General features: G+C 43.6%; 1 protein-coding gene across 5 annotated transcripts in view; it reads right to left on the minus strand.

Moving 5' to 3' along the window:
* Positions 1-20798, minus strand: part of ARHGEF6 (Rac/Cdc42 guanine nucleotide exchange factor 6) — a 108292-nt gene that overhangs the window by 44254 nt on the left and 43240 nt on the right. For all 5 annotated transcript variants that reach the window (XR_003905015.1, XM_029929733.1, XM_029929732.1 and 2 more), the window contains 2 exons: positions 17120-17190; positions 730-824 (listed from right to left, as the gene is read on the minus strand). Coding sequence is in view for 4 of the 5 variants with exons in the window: in XM_029929733.1 (XP_029785593.1) it covers positions 730-824; positions 17120-17190 (166 nt within the window). In the remaining variant the exon portion in view is untranslated. The remainder of the gene's footprint in view (positions 1-729; positions 825-17119; positions 17191-20798) is intronic.

The raw sequence follows: 20798 nt of genomic DNA on the forward strand, positions 1-20798 counted from the left end.
TGTATTCATAGTGCCGTGGAAAATACCCAACTGGGAAATTCAGCCAGGTTTTGTGCCTTAGCAAACAGGACGTGGGGGGAAAGGGAGAAAAATTGTGAAATATATGAAACACAGTTTCCTGCCTGAAGTCCAATACTTTAGGCAGCTGTCCAGCAAAAGTAAACTCTTACCGTGGAAAAAGGGGAGGCTTTTGTCCTCCATTATATGGGCCAACTGCTACATTTTCTATCTGACTTATTGATCACAATCTCCAGTAGAGTGTAATCAAGTAAAATATAAACACAAATGCAGTTAACCACTGGTTAATATACCATTCTAGGAGTGCGTACGCGCGCACACACACACACACACACACACACACACACACACACACACAGATATGAATGGTCAATATTTTCCTTTCACGGAAACGAAGTTTTCAATTCAAGCCTCAGAGAGTTGCTTCGAAGACCAGAATAAGGTTTGAATATTTCTTGTGTTTGTTTAAAAAAAAACAAAACATTTCAATATCTCTATGCTTCTCTTTCACCTGTCTGAAATACAGGCTTGAAGTACCCTCATGCACATTCACAAAATGCCACACTCTTTGCGCTCTCAGACCAGGGGAAAGAGTTTGCACCCTGGCAAGCAAAGGTCAGAGGGAGCACGAAACTTTCCAGTTTATATGTAATGACTTGATGCTGACATTATCTTGCTTTATTTAGCAACGGGTATAAAACGTACACTTACTTGTTATTGGCCTGCAGGGGTCTTAAGTAAGTGACAAGTAGAGACTGAAGTTCTTTAGCATAATCCTTTTCAGTGTCCAGAATATTCTGTAACACCTATGGAGAAACAGAGGTCAAGGTCTTGTATTTGCCAGGACAGTGCCAGGGAACAAAGAGCTTCTAGCCAAACTACTAGGCTTGCACTGTTCAGTGAGAAGCACAAAATCGGTGTTCCATTCTAGCAAACTAGCCCTTTGTTTTGTTCTAGCAAACTACTTTGATGATTATGGTTATATTGCAGAAGTCATATGAATACAATTCTTCAAAGTTACCCATACCCGGAGGGGCCTGGCCATTTACACAAGCTGCTGAGAATGCTTTGGGTGCAGTTAGTTGTCAAAGGATCATTATTCCGGTGTTATGGATGAGAACATTGAGACCAGCTACCTCAAGACCTGCAGATTCAATGTCAGGATAATGTAATGATAACAGAAGTCAAATGCCACAGATTTTTCTTTAAGTTAGGTTTTTGGTAAGATATTTAGGGGACAAAAATCTGAGGCCACAGTGAGTTTTTAAGTAGGGTCAAAACTAGTCTTTCAAGAAAGGTAAAAGGTAAAAAAATAATAATAATAATAATAAAAAGGGGTGCCTGGGTGGCTCAGTCGGTTAGGTGTCTGACTTTGGCTCAGGTCATGATCTCATGGTTCATGGGTTCGAGCCCCGTGTTGGGCTCTGTGCTGACAGCGTGGAGCCTGGAGCCTACTTTGGATCCTGCTCACGCTCTGTATCTCTGTCTCTCAAAAATAAATGAACATTAAGAAAGAAAGGAAGAAAGGAAGAAAGGAAGAAAGGAAGAAAGAAAGAAAGAAAGAAAGAAGGAAAGGTAGGTAAAAGGTGCTGGGATGAACAATTCCAAGAGAAGACGAAGCAGGAGTGTGAGCAATTTGACTAGGGGAGTAAAGCCTACCCGTATTAGGAATTAAAACCAAATTAAAATCCTTTAGGCAAAACAACCCATGTACAGCCCACCATCCTTCTGGCCCCACCAGTCCTGGGGGCCCAGCCTGCCCCCCAGCCTCTTCTAGGGGGTGGCTACAACCTTCACTTCAAGCTCCTAGTGACAGGCAAGCTACCATTTTCGTACCATTTCTCTCATACCTCCTAATTCACTCAACAAACGTGTACCGAAGGCCTACTCTGTACCGAGTGCCGCGCTGCCTGCCGGGAGCTTCTGCTCTGCTCGCAGGGGGAGCCATCTAAGCTAGGACGTGTACTCACAGGACAGTTCATGATGATCTGCCTTAGAGAGGTGGGGTGAGCCAAGCGAGCAGAGGGCCAGGGAACTGTGGGCTTTTAGGGGGACACGACCAGACTGCATGGCAGGATCCAGGCTCTGCTCCCGACTGACAGCCTGCTACAGTTTCAAGGCTTCACTTGCCTCACCTCAGATTGTGACATGTCACCTACCTCAGGGACCATTGTGAAGAGGCACAGAGACACTGGGCAGGAAGGTGCTGAGTAAGCAGGAAGCAGCCCCACCAACGCAAGGGGACAGGAAATGGTTTCCCCACGGCAGCGCTACTGACATGTCAGACCGAACAACTCTTTGCTGTGAGGGGGCATCCTGGCCTCTACCCACGAGATGCTCCCTGCGACCCAGCCCCTGCTCCGGCATGCCAATGAGACGTGTGTCCAGGCATTGCTCAGTGTCACCGAGGGACAATTCTGCCCCTCAGTCAGGATCCCTCCTTTGGAGGGCCACAGACCACAGGGTGGCTTCGAAAGCGAGGACTGAAGTCACACCGCCTCCTCCTCAGCCACTTAGGTCTCCTTTCAGGGCCTGTCTTCCTCCGAAACGACTCTCAAAAGGCGTCTGTGGAAATAAATCCCGAGGCCTGGAGGTACAACTGCTTCCTGAAATGAATCCAGTGACAGGCTGGAAGTGCTCCCCCACCTCCACCATAGAAAGGCGAGGCTCCCCAGAGGAAGCTAGCAACTATCTTGAGACGAACAGAAAAGTCCACACAACGTAAAAACACTCATGGGATGCCATTAACGCAGACAATAGATAGCTGTAAATGTCTCTATCGACAAAGAAGCAGGAGGACTTCCGGTTTCTGGGTCAGCATTTAAGGAACTTGGAAGTCATTACTCCATCCTAACAATCAGTAGATGAGTGAACTAACTGGGGAAGGCAGGAACACACGTAACTTTTCTTACGTCTCTCAGGGAATTGAGGTCACACGGGGAAATGCTACCCCCAGAACTGGAGAGACAGACAGGCAGACACCGAAAATCAACCCTTGCTGGAGCAAAAACCCATGAGCAGAGGCCTCCGCGCAACTGAGCAGCAGGGCAGGAGAGTCTGACCTGTGACTGAATTGCTGGGGGGCTCGACATGGCCCAGTCTGAGCGCTGAAACTTCCAGGGGGCCCAGTCACCAGGCAGCCTTTTGTTTTACCTCCGCCAGCTCTACCAGGGTGTCTCAGTGAAGGAGGAGGAAAATCTCTGTCCTGCCTCAGAAGGGGGAAAGGAAGAGTAGCCATTTTGAAATATACCACAGCATTCTACTCATCCTAATAAGGTCTGCCCTCAAGAGAGAAACTATTTGGGGTGCCTGAGTGGCTCAGTAGGTTAAGCAGCCGACTACAGCTCATGTCATGATCTCACGGTTCATGAGTTCAAGCCCCGCATCAGGCTCTGTGCTGACAGCTCAGAGCCTGGAGCCTGCTTCAAATTGTGTCTCCTTCTCTCTTTGCTCCTCCCCTGCTCATGCTCTGTCCCTCAAAAATAAATAAACATTAAAGAAAAAAAATTAAAAAAAAGAGAGAGAAAGTATTTGACCAGAGCTTAATCTATCAGGGTGTTTTTTTTTTTTAATCAGAGCCTAACCTAGCTAGGGGAGAGGAAGTACTGTACCTCAGTCCCTCTAGTTATCCTGTCCCACCTAAGGGAGGAAAGCTGCCTGAGAAGCACTGGCCAAGTTCATAATCTAAAGACATAAACTCACCAAAAGACAGACCTCATCATTGGGCTTCGGAATACCGCCCGTGCCCCCACACCTCATCACCATATTACTAAAAGCATATTTACTGCAATTCCTTTTACCTGGTACATCATGTTTGGCTTTCAACAAAAAATGACAAGGCATACTAAGAGGCAAAAACTGCAGTTGGAAGACACAGAGAAAACATTAGAACCATGGTCAGATACGGCAGGAATATTGGAATTATCAGACTAGGGCTTTTTTTTAAATAGTTTATTGTCAAATTGGTTTCCATATAACACCCAGTGCTTCTCCCCACAAGTGCCCCCCACCATGACCATCACCCCCATCCCTCCCTACCCCTCCCACTTCAGTCCATGGTTCATTTTCAGTATTCAATAGTCTTTCATGATTTGTGTCCCTCACTCTCCCCAGCTCTCTTTCCCCCTTCCTCTTCCTATGGTCCTCTGTTAGGTCTCTCCTGTTAGACCTATGAGTGCAAACATATGGTATCTGTCCTTCTCCGCCTGACTTATTTCGCTTAGCATGACACCCTCGAGGTCCATCCACTTTGCTACAAATGACCATAATTCATTCTTTCTCATTGCCATGTAGTACTCCACTGTATATATATACATCACATCTTCTTGATCCATTCGTCAGGTGATGGACATTTAGGCTCTTTCCAGGATTTGGCTATTGTTGACATTACTGCTATGAACATTGGGGTACATGTGCCCCTATGCATCAGCACTTCTGTATCCCCTGGGTAAATCCCTAGCAGTGCTATTGCTGGGTCATAAGGGAGTTCTATGGATAGTTTTTTGAGGAACCTCCACACTGTTTTCCATAGCAGCTGCACCAGTTTACATTCCCACCAACAATGTAGGAGGATTTTAATGTAACTATGACTAACAGGCTAAGAGCTCTAATGAAAGCTGACAACATACAAGAACAGAAGGGAACCGTAAGCAGAATGAGAGATACTTTAGAATAAAAATGAAATGGTAGAGGTCCAAAACACTCTAACAGAAATGAAGAATGCCTTTGATGGGGTCATTAGTACACTAACCCACTGAAAAAAGAATCTCTGTGGCACCTGGGTGGCTCAGTTGGTTAAGTGTCCGGCTTCGGTTCAGGTCATGATCTAACGGTTTGTGGGTTCGAGCCCCACATTGGGCTCTATGCCGACAGCTCATAGCCTGGAGCCTCCTTCAGATTCTGTGTCTCCTCTCTCTGCTCCTCCCTTGCCCATGCTCTGTTTCTCTTTGTCTCTCAAAAATTAAAAAAAAAAAAGTTTAATTAAAAAGAAGAATCTATGAACTTGTGGATATGTCAATAGAAGATTTTAAAACTGAAAAGCAAATAGGGAAAAAAAAAACCTAAAGCAAATGGAACAAGATACCAAAAGCTGTAAAATTACATATGTTTAATGAGAATACCAGGAGAAGAAAAAGAGAAAGGGACGGGAGAAATACTTGAAACAAGAATGACTGAGAATTTTTCCAAATTCCTGTCAAGCACCAAATGACAGCTCCAGGAAGCTCAGAGAACACCAAGCAGGGTAAATGCCAAAGAAAAACCCACCCACCTAAACATATGATATTCAAGTGTCAGTAAAACACAAAGATAAAGAAACAATCCTGAAAGAAGCCAGAGGAGGGGAAAAAACAGCTTACTTATAGAAGGGCTAAGATAAGAATTATATTCTACTTATTCTCAAAAACTATGCAAGTAAGAGAGGAGTGGAGAGAAATATTTAAAGTGTTGAGAAAAAAAATGTTCCCAACTTGGAATTTTCTACCCTGTAAATTTTTTCTTTAAAACTCAAGGAAGAATAAAGGGAATTTGTTGCCAGTTGACCTGCCTTGCAAGAAATGTTTCCAGAAAGGTTCTTCAGAGAGAAGGAAAATGCTATAGGTCCAAGACCCAGATCTACATGAAGGAAGAACGGTATGAGAGAAGGAAAAGCAAAGATAAAACAAAACCCCAAGGGGGAGTCCTGAATGGCTCAGTCAATCAATCGTCCAACTACTTCAGCTCAGGTCATGATCCCAGGGTCATGGGATCAAGCTCCATGCTGGCCATGCACTGAGTGTGAAGCCTGCTTGGGATTCTCTCTCCCTCTGCCCTTCTCCCCATCTCTCTCACTTGCACAGTCTCTCTCTCTAAAATAAAAAATGAAAGGAAATAAAAGCTTTAAGTTTTTTTATTCTTTTTTTAAATGTTTATTTATTTATTTTGAGGGGGAGGAGGGGACAAGAGAGGGAGAGAGAGAATCCCAAGCAGGCTCCATGAAGCCATCACACGGCCCTACATGGGACCCAAACCCACAAACCATGAGATCAGAACCTGAGCCGAAACCAAGGGTAGGTCGCTTAACCAATTGAGCCACCCAGGCCACGCATCTAGTTTTTTGTATTCTTAATTCACATAATAGATAACAGTATGTTCAAAATAATAATAGAAGTAATGTATTCAATTATATATATGCTTATCTACAAGCATATATATGATACCTATGTATAAATGAAACGAATGACAGTAATGATACCGTGGGTGGGAAGGAAGAATTAGGAATACTCTGTTATTATAAGGTGCTTGCGCTACCGGTGAAGCGGTATAGTGCTCTTTGAAAGTGGATCTGGACTAGTTCTAAATATATATTGCAGACTCTAGGTCAGCCACACAAAAAAGTTTAAAAAAAAACACAACAATTCTACAAAGATACCAACTACGAAAACTGACTCACAAAAGAAATAGAAAATCCAAGAGCGCCTGGGAGGCTCAGTCAGTTAAGTGTCCGACTCTTGATTTCAGCTCAGGTCATGACCTCACAGTCGTGAGACTGAGCCCCACGTGAAGCTCCATGCGGGGCATGAAGCCTGCTTAAGATTCTGTCTCCCTCTTCCTCTGCCCCTTTCCCACCTCAAAAAACCCCAGAAAATCTGAATACACCTATAATAAGTAAAGCCACTGAATAAGCATTCAAAACAATTCCCATAATTTAAAGCCCAGGATGAGATGGTCTTACTGGTGGATTCTACCACAAGTTGAGAGCATTCCTATCAATCCTTCATAAACTCTTAAATCTTGGAAAAGAACAGAGTACAGCGTGCACTTCCCAATTCCAAAACATACTACAAAACTACAGTAACAAGATAGTTTAGTGCTGGTATAGGACAAATACATCAACGCATGGAGCAGTCCAAAATGAATGCCCGGTCAACGATTTTTGAGAACCACTGGAGAACCACTGGCACCACTGGATGTCTACATGCCAAAGAGTCTGCCCTCCAACTTTATAGCATATACAAAAATTAACTCCAAATGGACTTGAGAGTTTAAACTACCAAACTCTTAGAAGAAAACAGAGGAGGAAATCTTCATGACTTTAAAGTTGACACCAACAGCACAAGCAACAAGAGAAAAAAATACATGAATTGGAATGCATAAAAATTAAAAACTTGTGTGTGTCAAAGGCCATTATCAAGAATGTAAGAAGACAACCCACAGAATGGGAGAAATATTTACAAGTCGTATATCTGATAAGGATCTAGGATCCAGAACATATAAAGAACTTGTACAATGTAAGAGTAAAAATAATTAATCAAACGTTGGCCAAGGATTGGGGGCGCCTGGGTGACTCAGTTGGTTGAGCAGCCAACTCTTGATTTCGGCTCAGGTCATGATCTCACCGTTCATGGGACTGAGCCAGACAGCATGGAGCCTGCTTGGGATCCTCTCTCTCCTTCTCTCTCTGCCCCTCCCCTGCTTGTGCTCCCCCCGTCTCTCTCTCTCTCTCTCTCTCTCTCTCGAAATAAATAAATAAAGTTAAGAAAAATTGGCTAAGGATTTGAATAGCCATAGTGTTACCATATGACCCAGCAGTTTAATTACTAGAGAAATGAAAACCTATGTCCAACAAAAATGTGCACATGAATTCTCACAGAGCGTTAATAATAACCAAAGAGTAGCAACAATCCGAAGGTCCATAAACTGATGAATGGATAAACAAAACCTAGTGTATCTATACAATGGAATGTATAAGTTTAAGAAGCCAGACAACAAGGAACAAATATTGGATGAGTAAGCTTATCGGAAATGTCCAGAAGAGGCAAAAATCCATAGAGACATAAAGTAGAGTAGCAGCTGCCAAGGGCTGGAGGACGTGATTGTTAGTGGATTCAGGCTTTCTTACTGGGGCGATGGGGGCTGAAAATATTGTAAAATCAGATAGTGGTGACTATCACATAACTGCAAATTTACTAAAAATCAGTGAATTGTACAGTTTATTTTCTTAATGTTTATTTATTTATTTATTTTGAGAGAAAGAGTAGGGGGAAGGGCAGGGAGAGAGAAAGAGGGAAAGAGAAAGAATCCCAAGCAGGCTCAATGCTGTCAGCACAGAGCCCGATGTGGGATTGGAATTCACGAACCGTGAGATCATGACCTGGGCTGAAATCAAGAGTCAGATGCCGGGGCATCTGGGTGGCTCAGTCAGTTAAGCATCTGACTTCGGCTCAGGTCATGATCTCACGGTTCGTGGGTTAGAGCCCCACGTCGGGCTCTGTGCTGACAGCTCAGAGCCTGGAGCCTGCTTTGGATTCTGTGTCTCCCTCTCTCTCTGAACCCCTCCTCCCCCACCCCAGCTCACGCCGTCTCACGCTCTCTCTCAAAAATAAATAAAACATTTTTAAAAAATGAAAAAAAAAGAGTCAGATGCTTAACTGACTGAGCCCCCCAGGCGCCCCTGTACAGTTTAAAATGGTGAGTCTTGTGGTATGTAAATTACATGGCAGTAAAGCTATTTTCAAAAGTCAAAGCACGTATTCCTCATCTGTTAATAGGAACTCTTCCTATTTTTTTCTCTCTGGCCCCAAGCCCTTGCCCAGGAGAGTCGTTCCAAACTCCAGTCTGTCCATCAGTAGAGCCCTCGGCCCAGGTGGCTGTTTCCTGTGGTACCTCAACTAATCGCTTATATTCATGTGCTGCACTCATATTCCTTTTGTATTCTTAGAAATGGCGAGAACTACCCCAGAATTCAGCAGCCCCGTCTTTTATGAAGTAAGGGGTAAAACATGCAGACTGCTTCATTAACAAGATTTAGTTGTCGATAGCATTTGTATTGAGGGCGGGAGAAGGATGGTGGCATTGTCTTTCCTGCTAATGTTCGGGAAGGAATGAAGTCATCTAATCATCTCCTTTTGTTCACATTTTTCTAAAAAAGATCGGGTCTGGATATGAGCCATCTCCGATCCTTACCCTCCTTTCAAGCACTGTTGCCTAAAGCGGTCACAATACCCAAATTACAATGTCTCTTGAAAAAAAAAAAAGAAAATTAAAAAAAAATCAAATGAAACCCGATCATTCGTTGCCTGAGGGACATTTTGAAATTAGAAAAGTCGGACATTATTTACATCATAAAATAGGATTTTTTTTTACATTTTTGTTTATTTTAGAGAGAGCATGCACACCATGTGCACAGGGGAGAGGGGCAGAGACTGAGAGAGAGAATCTTAAGCAGGCTCCATGCTCAGAGCGGAGCCTGACATGAGGCTTGATCCAATGACCCTGGGACCATGACCTGAGCCCAGTTCAAGCAATAGCACTGCTAGGGATTTTCCCAAGGGATATAGGAGTGCTGATGCATAGGGGCACATGCACCCCAATGTTTATAGTAGCACATCCAACAATAGCCAAGTTATGGAAAGAGCCTAAATATCTATCAACTGACGAATGGATCAAGATGATGTGGTTTATATATACAATGGAGTACTATATGGCAATGAGAAAGAATGAAATCCTGCCATTTGCAGCAACATGGATGGAACTGGAAGGTACTACGGTAAGTGAAATAAGTCAGGCAGAGAAAGACAGATATATGTTTTCACTCCTATGTGGATCTTGAGAAACTTCACAGAAGACCATGGGGGAGGGGAAGGGGGAAAATAGTTACAAATAGAGATGGAGGGAAGCAAACCATGAGAGACTCTTAAATACAGAGAACACACTGCGGGTGGATGGGGGCACGGGGGACAGGGAAGGTGGGTGATGGGCATGGAGGAGGGCACCATTAAACAGCATTGCTTGAATCCGACCTCCCTCTCGCCACTGAAACAGCTTCATTATTACTTCAACTTCCTTCCAAACGCTATCATCTGGGGCTCCTTTACAAGAAATCAGTAGGATTTTGCAAGAAAGGGGCCAAGTGTTCTGCTGCAATGGCTTTATTTGCTAGATGCGGCGGCGCCCTTTCTGGACATTCTGCTCTCTCTGGGCCAACCAGCCTGGGACACACAGAAGCAGGTGGACACCTCCTGCTGCCTTTGAGTGAGTTCCGGGGAGCTAAACAGAAAACGTATTTTAACTCCTATTTATAGCTGCAAGTTTTGAGGGTAGCTGAATGCTGACTTTACCAAACTACGCTGAGAAAGACGGTCAATGATTCTTTTGCTAAGTAATGCAAAAAAAAAAAAAATTTTGAATGGCAACATATTAAACAGCAGTGCCCTTGCTGCGGTTTGATCAGCAGAAATGCTCATCAGGGTGGATGTTTGGGATTCTTCCCCAAATTCATCTGGGCTTTTATGGCTTTTCTCAATCTCAAAAGACCAACTGATAAACTTCTGAGACTGGCTCTTTATTTTTCATGCCACAGGGCATGTGCTGTAAATGGATAAAAAGGGAAGCAGACAGAGGCGGCTGTGTGTTCCCAAACAGAAGCCCTCAGTGGGGAGTCAGGAAGCAAGAGGTCTGGCAAGCCAACCAACTTCGCAGCAGTCCAGTTTGATAGAGATGAGATCCATTCAAACCGACTAAAATAGACTGCATCCAGACATTGCTTTTGCCTCCATGACTCTGTCTTCACAAGGACGACTGCGTATCTTTTGGCTCAATTAGCCTTTGACTAAATTCAGAGTAAGACAGATGGTAAGAAGCCACAGCAAAAAGGGGTGGCGTCCTCTCATACCTCCATCCCGGGCTATTGATTTTCCAGTAAAATAGATTTCCCACGTTTCCTGGAAAGGCTTCAGAGTGAGTTCATTTTTCTAACTCGTTTTTCCAAAGGGGAAGAGTCGTAGAATATGAAGGCATTATTTTAAGCGGCTAAAATGCGTAAACAAAGGCTGAAAATAGAGAGATGTCCAATGATCTGAGGAAGACTGTAGTGGCCCCAGGAAACCTTAAATCAAAGCGAGGACATCATGTTATAGGAATTCTAATATCATTACGAAGCCTGTAGAAATGAGTTCATTGTTGATAAAGGCCTATGGGACCTAAAAAGGCAACATACTACTGTCTTTATGTCATATTTGACTTATATGCCAATAGAGCCTCCCTCTTAAGTTCAAGGGCCATGATTGATTTCATCACGCACCTGGAGGTCCTGGAGGTCCTCGGCTTTCACAAACAAGTAGCCTTATATCTGCCAATCCTGTCACTGTCTCTACCTCCAGCCTTCACATGGAAGATAAACAGCTGATCCTTGAATAGCACAGGTTTGAACTGTGCGGGTCAACTTATACACGAATTCTTTTCAATAAATACGGCACACTACTGTAAATGTTTTTCTATTCCTTATGATATTTAATTTTTTTAAGTTTATTTATTTTTTAGGGAGACAGAAAGAGGGAGAGAATGCATGAGCAGGGGAGGGACAGAGAAAGAGGGAGACACAGAATCCAAAGTAGGCTCCAGGCTCCGAGTTGTCAGCACAGAGCTTGACGCAGGGCTCGAACTCAGGAACTGTGAGATCATAACCTAAGTTGAGATTGGATGCTTAACCAACTGAGCCATCAGGCACCCCTGTGTCTTATGATATTTTAAAGAGCATTTTTTTCCTCTAGCTAACTTTATTGTAAGAAGACAGTATGTAATGCATATGACATGCAAAATATGTGTTAATCAATTGTTCGTGTTATCGGTGAGGCTTCTGGTTAAGCCCGTGGAAAGTCAAAACTTATACATGGATTTTTCAACTGTGCAGGAACTCAGTACCCCTAACCCCAGAGTTGTTCAAGGTCCAACTGTATATGGATGAGTAACACAGGAAATGGGTAGGTGAAAAAAAAAAAGCACAGGGACTATGGAAAAGGAATAAATGGGTAGATGTATAAAGCAGTTTAGGCCGGTAGATTTAAACAGGGAAGGTGCACAGAAGACTTTGAGGGCAGTGAATATACCCACAGAACACAACACCAAGAGTGAAACCCAGTGTAAACTATGGACTTCAGAAGTTGTCACGAATACACTCTTCTGGTGGGCGAGGCTGTGCGTGTGTATGGGTGGGAGGTACATGAAAAATCTTGGTGCCTTCCGCTCAATTCTGCTGTGAACCCAAAACTGCTCTATAAAATAAAGTCTTACAAAAGACGGGGAGTGGGGGTGGATAAGCACTAAAAAGGTAGAGAGAACTCAGGGTGGCAGCAAGTGGGTAGATAGATGAGTAAGAGAAAAGCTGGGGTAAGCAGAAGGTGGGTGGTAAGAACAGAAATTGCAGGAGGTTTCCTGGGATTTTTATGTGATGTCACAGGCCACGCACTTCCCAGCTTTCCCACTGCAACTGGGTCCTTTAAGACATACCCTTCAGGCATCTGCCACGAGTTACAATGAAGTAGGAGACAGGAAAAAGATAGATTGTGCTGACCGTTACTGATTGTATTTTCTTATTTGGATGTAGGGAGAGATCATCTCTTCCTCTGCTGATAGATAGATGCGCACGCCCAGAACTGAATACTCAGATCACTGGCGTGGCGGTGCAAAGCTCTCTTCTACGCGCGGCACTGGCTGCAACGAAGACAGCACTCCACCTTCCCAGGGGGTCGCCCACCTTCTGATGGGCGAAGAAGACCGTGCAGTCCACTCTGGGACTAGCAGGGAGGGATAGCAGGCGTGAACCCTCTTGCCTGGGCAGATTTGCCCATATAGCGCCCCCTGCCTGCATTCCCTTCCAGCTCTTCTCTGCTTAGCTGTCTTGACACGCTTGAATCCCATCTTCCGCTGACCCTTTCCCTTTATTGGTTCCCCAACTTCAGTTTACTGAGCAACAGAATCACCCGTGGGGGGAGAGGAGGGTGAGGAAGGGGCTCAAGGAGATGTTAAAAATGCTATTTCCTGGGGTGCCTGCGTGGCTCAGTCGGTTAAGCTCAGGTCATGATCTTGCGGTCCGTGGGTTTGAGGCCCACATCGGGCTCTGTGCTGACAGCTCAGAGTGTGGAGCCTGCTTCGGATTCTGTGTCTCCAGCTCTCTCTGCCCCTCCCCTGCTCACGCTGTGTGTCTCTCTCAAAAATAAATAAACATGAAAAGAAAAAAATTTTTGAAGTGCTGTTTCCTGAGATCTACGGCAAGTCAGGTAGGGGGCCCAGCCATCTGCACATTTAACAAGCTCTGTGGGGGCTTCTGGGGTAGGATTCCACCAACCACATTTTGAGAAGCCCATCTTAGGATGCTTGATAACTTTGCATCATTCTCCGCCACGCGGCTTACTATCACATCTGTCCTACCTTCCCAGTGAGGCCATGGGCGCTACACGCTCAGGGCTGCACACAGATTCAGCCTGATAATGAAGCCACATAGATTCTTTTTTCTCTTCTTTATTTTCTCAGTTTGACTTATGATTGACAAATAAAAAGTATCTATGCTTGAGGCACATAACTTGAAATATTTTTGAAAGATTTTAGTTTTAAGCAAGCTCTACGTCCAACACGGGGCTTGAACCCTTAACTTGGCAGTTTGATACAGGTAGGGAGTGCACAATGATCACCGCAATCAAGCCAATTGACACCATCCCCTCACACTGTTACATTTTCCTTTCTGGCTGTTATTGTTGCTGTTGTTCTTTATGTTTAAATGCCTCCTGGCACATAACGTCAGGTGACACAGGGCAGACAAAGCCAACAAGCAGCATAAGATGTTTAGAAAAACAGTGAATACAAAAATGACATGCTGTTTCTTAATAGCAAGAGAAGTTTTATAAACAGCAATGAATTCTGAGAACACCGAAGGAACCAAGGTCAGGGGCAGCAAAAGCCTCCTCTGGGCTGCCATGGCCCTAAAGGATCCTCAACACCCATTGAAAACCACAGGCCAGGAGGAGGCAAGCCTCAGTCAGACACATTGAACGTGGCGTATGGCAAATGCAGGTCTGAGCGGGCCACCCCAAGCCATGTTGGTCACACTGGCGAACTTCTCAACATTCCAACATTGAGGTGCCACCAGCATTGCAACAAGGCCCAAATGGGACAGAAATCAGCAGACAATCCCCTGGAAACGTGAAAAGGGGGAGACAAATCTACAGACTTGCAAATATAAGGAGTCTCTATCCTGCCCAGATTTACAGGATGTGATTGGTTAATTTTACATTTCAGCCTGGCTAGGTCACAAGGTGCCGAGCTGCAACATTATTTGGGTGTGCCCAGGAGGGTGTCTGCACATGACATGAACCCTTGTATTGGTAGGCTGAGGAAAGCAGACTGCCCACTCCAGTGTGGCTGGGCGTCATTCCATCTTTTGAGGACCTGGAAAGAACAAAAAGGGAGAAGAAGGGAGAATTTGCTCTCTCTGCCTGACTTCTTGAGCTGAAAAATCAGTCTTTTCCTACCCTCAGACTAGAATTTACACCATTGGCTCTCCTGGCTCTCAGGCCTTTGGACAGCTGGACTTCTAGGAACCCACTCTACGGAGCTTCACATGCCTTGCCAAAGTCCTATGCATAAGATGTTCACTGCAGAGTTGTTTAGAGTAGCAAGGTACGAGAAGCAATGCACGTGAACTCCAATAGGAGGCAGGTAATATGAACTGCAGGCTATCCAGAATTTGTATAGAAGTACATTTAAGACTTCCATAAAGGGGTGCCTGGGTGGCTCAGTCAGTTAAGCCTCCGGCTTCAGCTCAGGTCAGATCTCACAGTTCGTGGGTTCAAGCCCCACGTCAGGCTCTGTGCTGACAGCTGGCTCAGAGCCTGGAGCCTGCTTCCGGTTCTGTGTCTCCTTCTCTCTCTGCCCCTCCCACTCTCATGCTCTGTCTCTCTCTGTATCAAAAATAAATAAAACATTAAAAAAAATTTTTTTAAAGATTTCCAAAAGGCTTATAAGAATCACCGAGGTCAATGTGCCCTGGACAATCACAACAACGTTTTAAATTGGCACAATCATGGTGTGTATACACCACGTCTTCCTTATTCATTCGTCTATCGGTGGACACTTGGGGAGCTTCTATATCTCAGCTATTGTAAATAATACTGCAAAAAAGTAGGGGGACACGTATCCCTTGGAATTACTGTTCTTGTATTCTCTGGGTAAATAGCCTTTATTGCAGTTGCTGGATTGTAAAGTAGTCCTATTTTTTTTAATTCTTTTTTTTTTTACTTATTTATTTATTTATTTTTGAGAGACAGAGAGAGATAGGACGAGCAGGGGAGGAGCAGAGAGAGAGGGAGACACAGAATCCAAAGCAGGCTCCAGGCTCTGAGCTAGGTGTTAGCACAGAGCCTGACGTGGGGCTCGAACCCGCAAACTGTGAGATCATGACCTGAGCCGAAGCCGGACGCTTAACCGACTGAGCCACCCAGGTGCCCCAAGTAGTTCTATTTTTAACTCTGAGTTAAACACACACACCACACACACACACACACATACACACACACACACACACACACACACACACCCTATTGGAATATTATTCAGCCATAAAAAAGAATGAAATGTCTCCATTTGCAATGACATGGATGGAGCTAGAGAGCATAATGCTAAGAGAAATAAGTGAGAGAAAGACAAATGCCATACAATTTTACCCATTAAGAAACAAAACAAAGGAGCAAAGGGAAAAAATAAGAGAGATGGAGGGAAACCAAGAAACGGGCGCTCAACCATAGAGAACAAACTGATGGTCACCAGAGGGGAGGTGGGTGGGGGCCGGCTAAATGAGTAATGGCGATTAGAAGGCACTTGCTGTGACGGACACTGCATACTGTATGAAAGTGCAGAATCACGATATCACACACCTGAAGCTAATAACTGTGTGTTAAGTAACAGGATTTTAAGTAAAGACTTAAAAGAATAAGTAGAATCAGCAGAGGCAAAGACCCCTCCAAAGCAGAGTGGTGGTGTACTCTGGATGCACAGGGAGAAGCTTTTGTAACATTTTCATCCACCACGTGACTGCACCCTTTCTTTAAAAATTAAATCATTGGCAGGTCACCTAGAAGCTAGAAGAAATGGTCATGGAGGAAGGAAGAAGGGAGACTAGCTCTGCTGGATCATATATTTTAACCTCAGAAATGTAAGAAGAAAAATGGTGACAAAATTGTCCCCTACGCTTATTGCCCATGTAACCTAAGAGGCATCTCCTTGAGTTTTCATACCAACGGCCACTCACATCATCATTATGGAGCAAATTCATGGAAGGACGCAATTCTGAGTTTTGGAACGCGATGTATAAAAATGTTTAAAAAGATTACCCACGCGTACAATGAAAGGAGTATGCGGTCCAAACACACCTTCGATATTGAATGAAAAGTGACGCTAAGGATCACCTGGGTGGCTCAGTCGGTTAAGTGTCTGACTCTTGATATCGGTTGAGATCATGATCCCACAGTTCCTGAGAGCCGTGCTGACAGCGCAGAACCTAATCAGGATTCTATTTGTCTCTCTCTTTCTCTCTCTCTCTGCCTTTCTTCCTCTCTCAAAAATAAATAAACTTAAAAACAAAAAGTGATGCTATTTCAGCAGAGGTGGGGACGACAGCACGGCTACCAGACAAGAAAACTTCGAGATTATGATGATTTGACCTTTTCATTAGTGACTGGGCCAAGTCTAGAAAGGAGAGGTGAAGGAAAGCAGAGAGAGGATTAAGGAGAATAATGCAATTTTTTTCTCAAATGGCAACTTATTTTGAGTATTGCATCTGTCCTATTTATAGCTAATATGTTTTGACATATCTGTGTTCAAGCCAGAGCCTTTCCATGCCTCCCTTACGGCTCTCCTCAAATACAAGGTTGGTAATATTTTGGAGGACACCACAGTGGACTGATTGATTCTAAAATAAAATCACAGTATGCAATCACTTAAAACTTACTGCATTAGAGGAACTTGGGAAATCACCTTCTAAATATCTGCTGGGTTTCCCCATAACGTCTACTTATGAACCAGTTTCTCTTTCGGCACTGCTTAATAGGCCTTGCTCCAAATCATTGTGCTACCTTTGAATTTTTCAGTACGGTGGCTGTAAAACTTCTAGGCCTGTAAGAGGCCTAAAAGCAGAAGAGCAGAAGAGCCCCACTGTAACACAGCTGACATTGGCCCCTTGTGATATGTTACCCAGTGTCCTATGAGTGTCACCTCAACACATCAGTGGCTCTAAAGTGAAAAGGTCCCATACAGAGAGTCAAGAAATTTTGTCAGTTATGATCTGAACACTCACCACAGTATAATAGTTCTTGGTAAGTGGAGTAGTCTCGAATCCTTTGCCAGCCTTGGGGGAGAGGGGTCTCTCTGTGAAATAGACATTTAAATTATGTTAATATCGTACAGGTCTAAGATGAAGATTTTATGATGTAAGTCAACACATGATACATGTTGTCAGATGCAAGGATCAGTAGAAATGTACATTCCTTAACAAGTGATACTATAATTTTACTAAACTCTAGATGGTCCAAGTTAGGTCTTCCTGTCCAGGCCTCTTCAATTTCAGAGAAGTTGAGGCCTAGCTAACGAATGGCAGGGCCAAGGCAAGACCGTCACTCCATTCGGGCTTGCTTCTTTACTCCAGTCTGCCTCTCCATTCAACTCCTTCAAGCCAGATAAGCTAAGTTAATGCTTACAAAATGCATATATTTGTAATCTGTAAGTTACTCTACAAGTATAAATGTACATTATAATACAGAGAATAGCAACCATTCTTTCTTGGGGCTCTCTCCTGTGCCAAAGAGAAAATAATCAGAATCTCTAACACACCGAAAACTAGCAGAAAACTCTTTCTGTTATGTATCATTTCAGTATCAGGACATCGTGCTACAAAATGCTGCATTTATTTTACAAAGTTAATCTTACCCATTAAGCTCCTGACTGACAGGCATCCTAATACGTTCTTTCTTTAAAAAAGAAAGCACAAGGAAAATACAAGACGGTGATCATAAATGTGTAACAGTGTCACTAACACTATCTTTCCTACCATCATTTTCTCCTTTGCTTCATTTTGTTTTACATTCCATTTTTATCTTGTGGTATTAGAGGCTGCTTTAAACTCTTTCTGAAGTATAGTGGAGTCCATATGAATAACCAAATACTAAGATAACATCACGCTTGATTTTTCTTTTTAAAAAATATTTTCTAGTTTTAAATCTATTACATCCCAACCCTAAAAAAATGCAAATTATAGAGAAAAAATAAAAGCCAATGATTAGTCAGAGCTAACCGTCATTAGAGTAACGTTATAAAGCATGTGTTCTCATTCTTTTTATATACGTATTTGTGAACACACATACGCACAGAGGGATCTTTCTTACTTTACTTATGGTTTTATAATTCTAACAACCTTTTTAAATTTTTTTAATTTATTTATTTTAAATGTTTTTTATTTATTTTGAGAGAGAGTGAGTGAGAGAAAGAGAGAGAGCGAGAGCAAAAGAGAGAAAGAGCCCCAAGCAGGCTCCGTGCCATCAGTGCAGAGCCCGACATGGGGCTCGATCCCACCAAGTATGAGATCATGAAATGAGCTGAGATCAAGAGTCAGACACTGAACCAACTGAGCCACCCAGGTACTCCTTTAATCTTTTTTTTTTTTATGTAATCTCGACCGCCAGTGCAGGGCTCCAACTCATGACCCCAAGGTCAAGAGTCACGTGCTCTATTGACTGAGCCAGCCAGACGCCCCTCTGTAATTCTCCTACCATGTTACTTCATGAATATTTTCTCGTTTAACCATGACCTTTAATTATTATACTTAAAATATTATTCTATTAAAATAATCCTTTTATTTATTTGGAACTTAATGGCTTTTAAGACATTTTATTTGAGCCTCCCAACCCTGTCGGGCAGAGATGATTTCGTCTTGCAGAGGAGGTCAGTCAGGTCCAGGGAGGTGAACTTAGTTACCTAAGGGCACGTATCCAGGAAATGGCAGAGCCAAGAATGAAGTCCAGGTGCTCCTTGCCAAGAGCCTGTGCTTCTAACCAATATGATGTCCAGAGATAAATCTACTGAGAAGGGCTTGGCCAATGGCATCTGCAGTGATTCCTACCAGGGTTCGAAGAGGCCAATTAGTTTGAGCTGGGATGGTCAGAGAAGACCTTGCTGGGGAAGAGGCACTTAATCGAGTCCTAGAGGGTGGTGAGAATTCAAACCAGGAGAGAAAACGGCAGAGAACTTTCTAGGTAGGGAAGATTCCAGAAGCACGGCTGTAGAAATGGCAATGATCAAGGCAGGACTGTTCCTGTGCCAATGTGTTGTCCAGCTGGGCCTTGCTGGGTTGACTGAAAACAAGGCAAAGAGGCAGCACTCTGGGCCAATTCTGTTGCTTCCGAGTGACAAGTGGGGTACAGCCACTTTCTAGAAGCTTCACGCTGTTTCAAGATACTCCTGGATCTACCTGGTTGCTTCACAAGGCCTTCTCAAGTGTTGTACCAAGCATGGTGTGCTTTCTGATACCATGCTCTTGTACTCTGAGGTGTATTCGAAATTGACAGTTACCAAATTCTTTTAGTTTTTACTAGGCAAGTTTTCTATGACGTAGTGATAATGGTTCTACTTAGAACTCACAGCTGGGGGCGCCTGGGTGGCTCAGTAGGGTAAGTACCTGACTTGGTTTCGGCTCAGGTCATGTTCTCACAGTTCGTCAGTTCGAGCCCCACACTGGTCTCCGTGCTAATGGTGCAGAGCCTACTTGGGATTCTCTCTTTCTCCCTCTCTCTCTCTCTCTCTCTCTCTCTCTCTCTCTCTCTCTGCCCTTCCCCTGCTCGGTCTCTCTCAAAATAAATAAATAAACTTAATAATTAAAAAAAAAGAACTCACAATTGTTTTGTGCAACTATAATGTAATGGTGCAGAGCCTACTTGGGATTCTCTCTCTCTCTTTCTCTCTCTCTGCCCTTCCCCTGCTCTCTCTCTCTCTCTTTCAAAATAAATAAATAATCTTAAAAATTAAAAATGAAAGAACTCACAATTGTTTTGTGCAACTATAATGTGAGCCAGTCTTGATAAAAATTGAACTCTCTAGAGATAGCAGCAAGATAACAGTCAGCTTTCAAAAGCCAGGCTGAAAGGGAGAGTAAACAGTAGTGGAGAGGTAGAGAAGAAGGAAGGAAAGGCCACAGGAATGGGAGATTTCGATTGAAACAAAATGTTAACTATGCGAAGTAGGATGGAACAACGTGAATTGAAAAGAAAGAAGTGGCTGCCTGGAGATTCCTGGGCGGCTGAACAGGATGCAGAAAAACAGCCGGTGCTCTGGTAAGATCAATAACATTGTCAGACCTCTAGCAGGATTGACAGAGGAAAAAAGAAGACACGGATTACTAATATCAGGAGTGAAACAGGGATGTCACTACCTATCCAAAAGATGCTAGGGGCACCTGGGTGGCTCAGTCGGTTTAGGATCCGACTCTTCATTTCAGCTCAGGACATGATCCCAGAGTCATGGGATCGAGCCCCAACAGGCTCTATGCTGAGTGTGGAACCTGCTTAAGATTCTCCTCCTCTCTCTCTCTCTCTGTCTCTCTCTCTGTCTCTCTCTGCCCCCCCCAGTTGCATGCTCTCTCTTAAAAAAAAAAAAGATGATAAAGCAATACTATGAGCAACTCACAAATATAAACACAAAAGCCAGACAAAGAGAGCGCACAAAGAGAAAACTTCAGAGCAATGGCCCTAATGAATATGGATGCAGATCACCAGAACAGAATATTAGTCCATGAAATTCAGCAATATTTTTATAGCATTGTAGACCACGGATTTCATCCCATGGATGCAAGGTTGGTTAAATATTCACAACTCAATCAATGTAACCCACAGTATTAATAGTCTAAAAAGAAAACTCACATGATACTATCAGTCGATGCAGAAAAAGTAGTTGAGAAAACTCAACAATGACTCAAGGGGAAAAAACGC

The sequence above is a fragment of the Suricata suricatta genome, chromosome X (genome assembly GCF_006229205.1).
Source record: "Suricata suricatta isolate VVHF042 chromosome X, meerkat_22Aug2017_6uvM2_HiC, whole genome shotgun sequence".
NCBI classification, from domain to species: Eukaryota; Metazoa; Chordata; class Mammalia; order Carnivora; family Herpestidae; genus Suricata; species Suricata suricatta.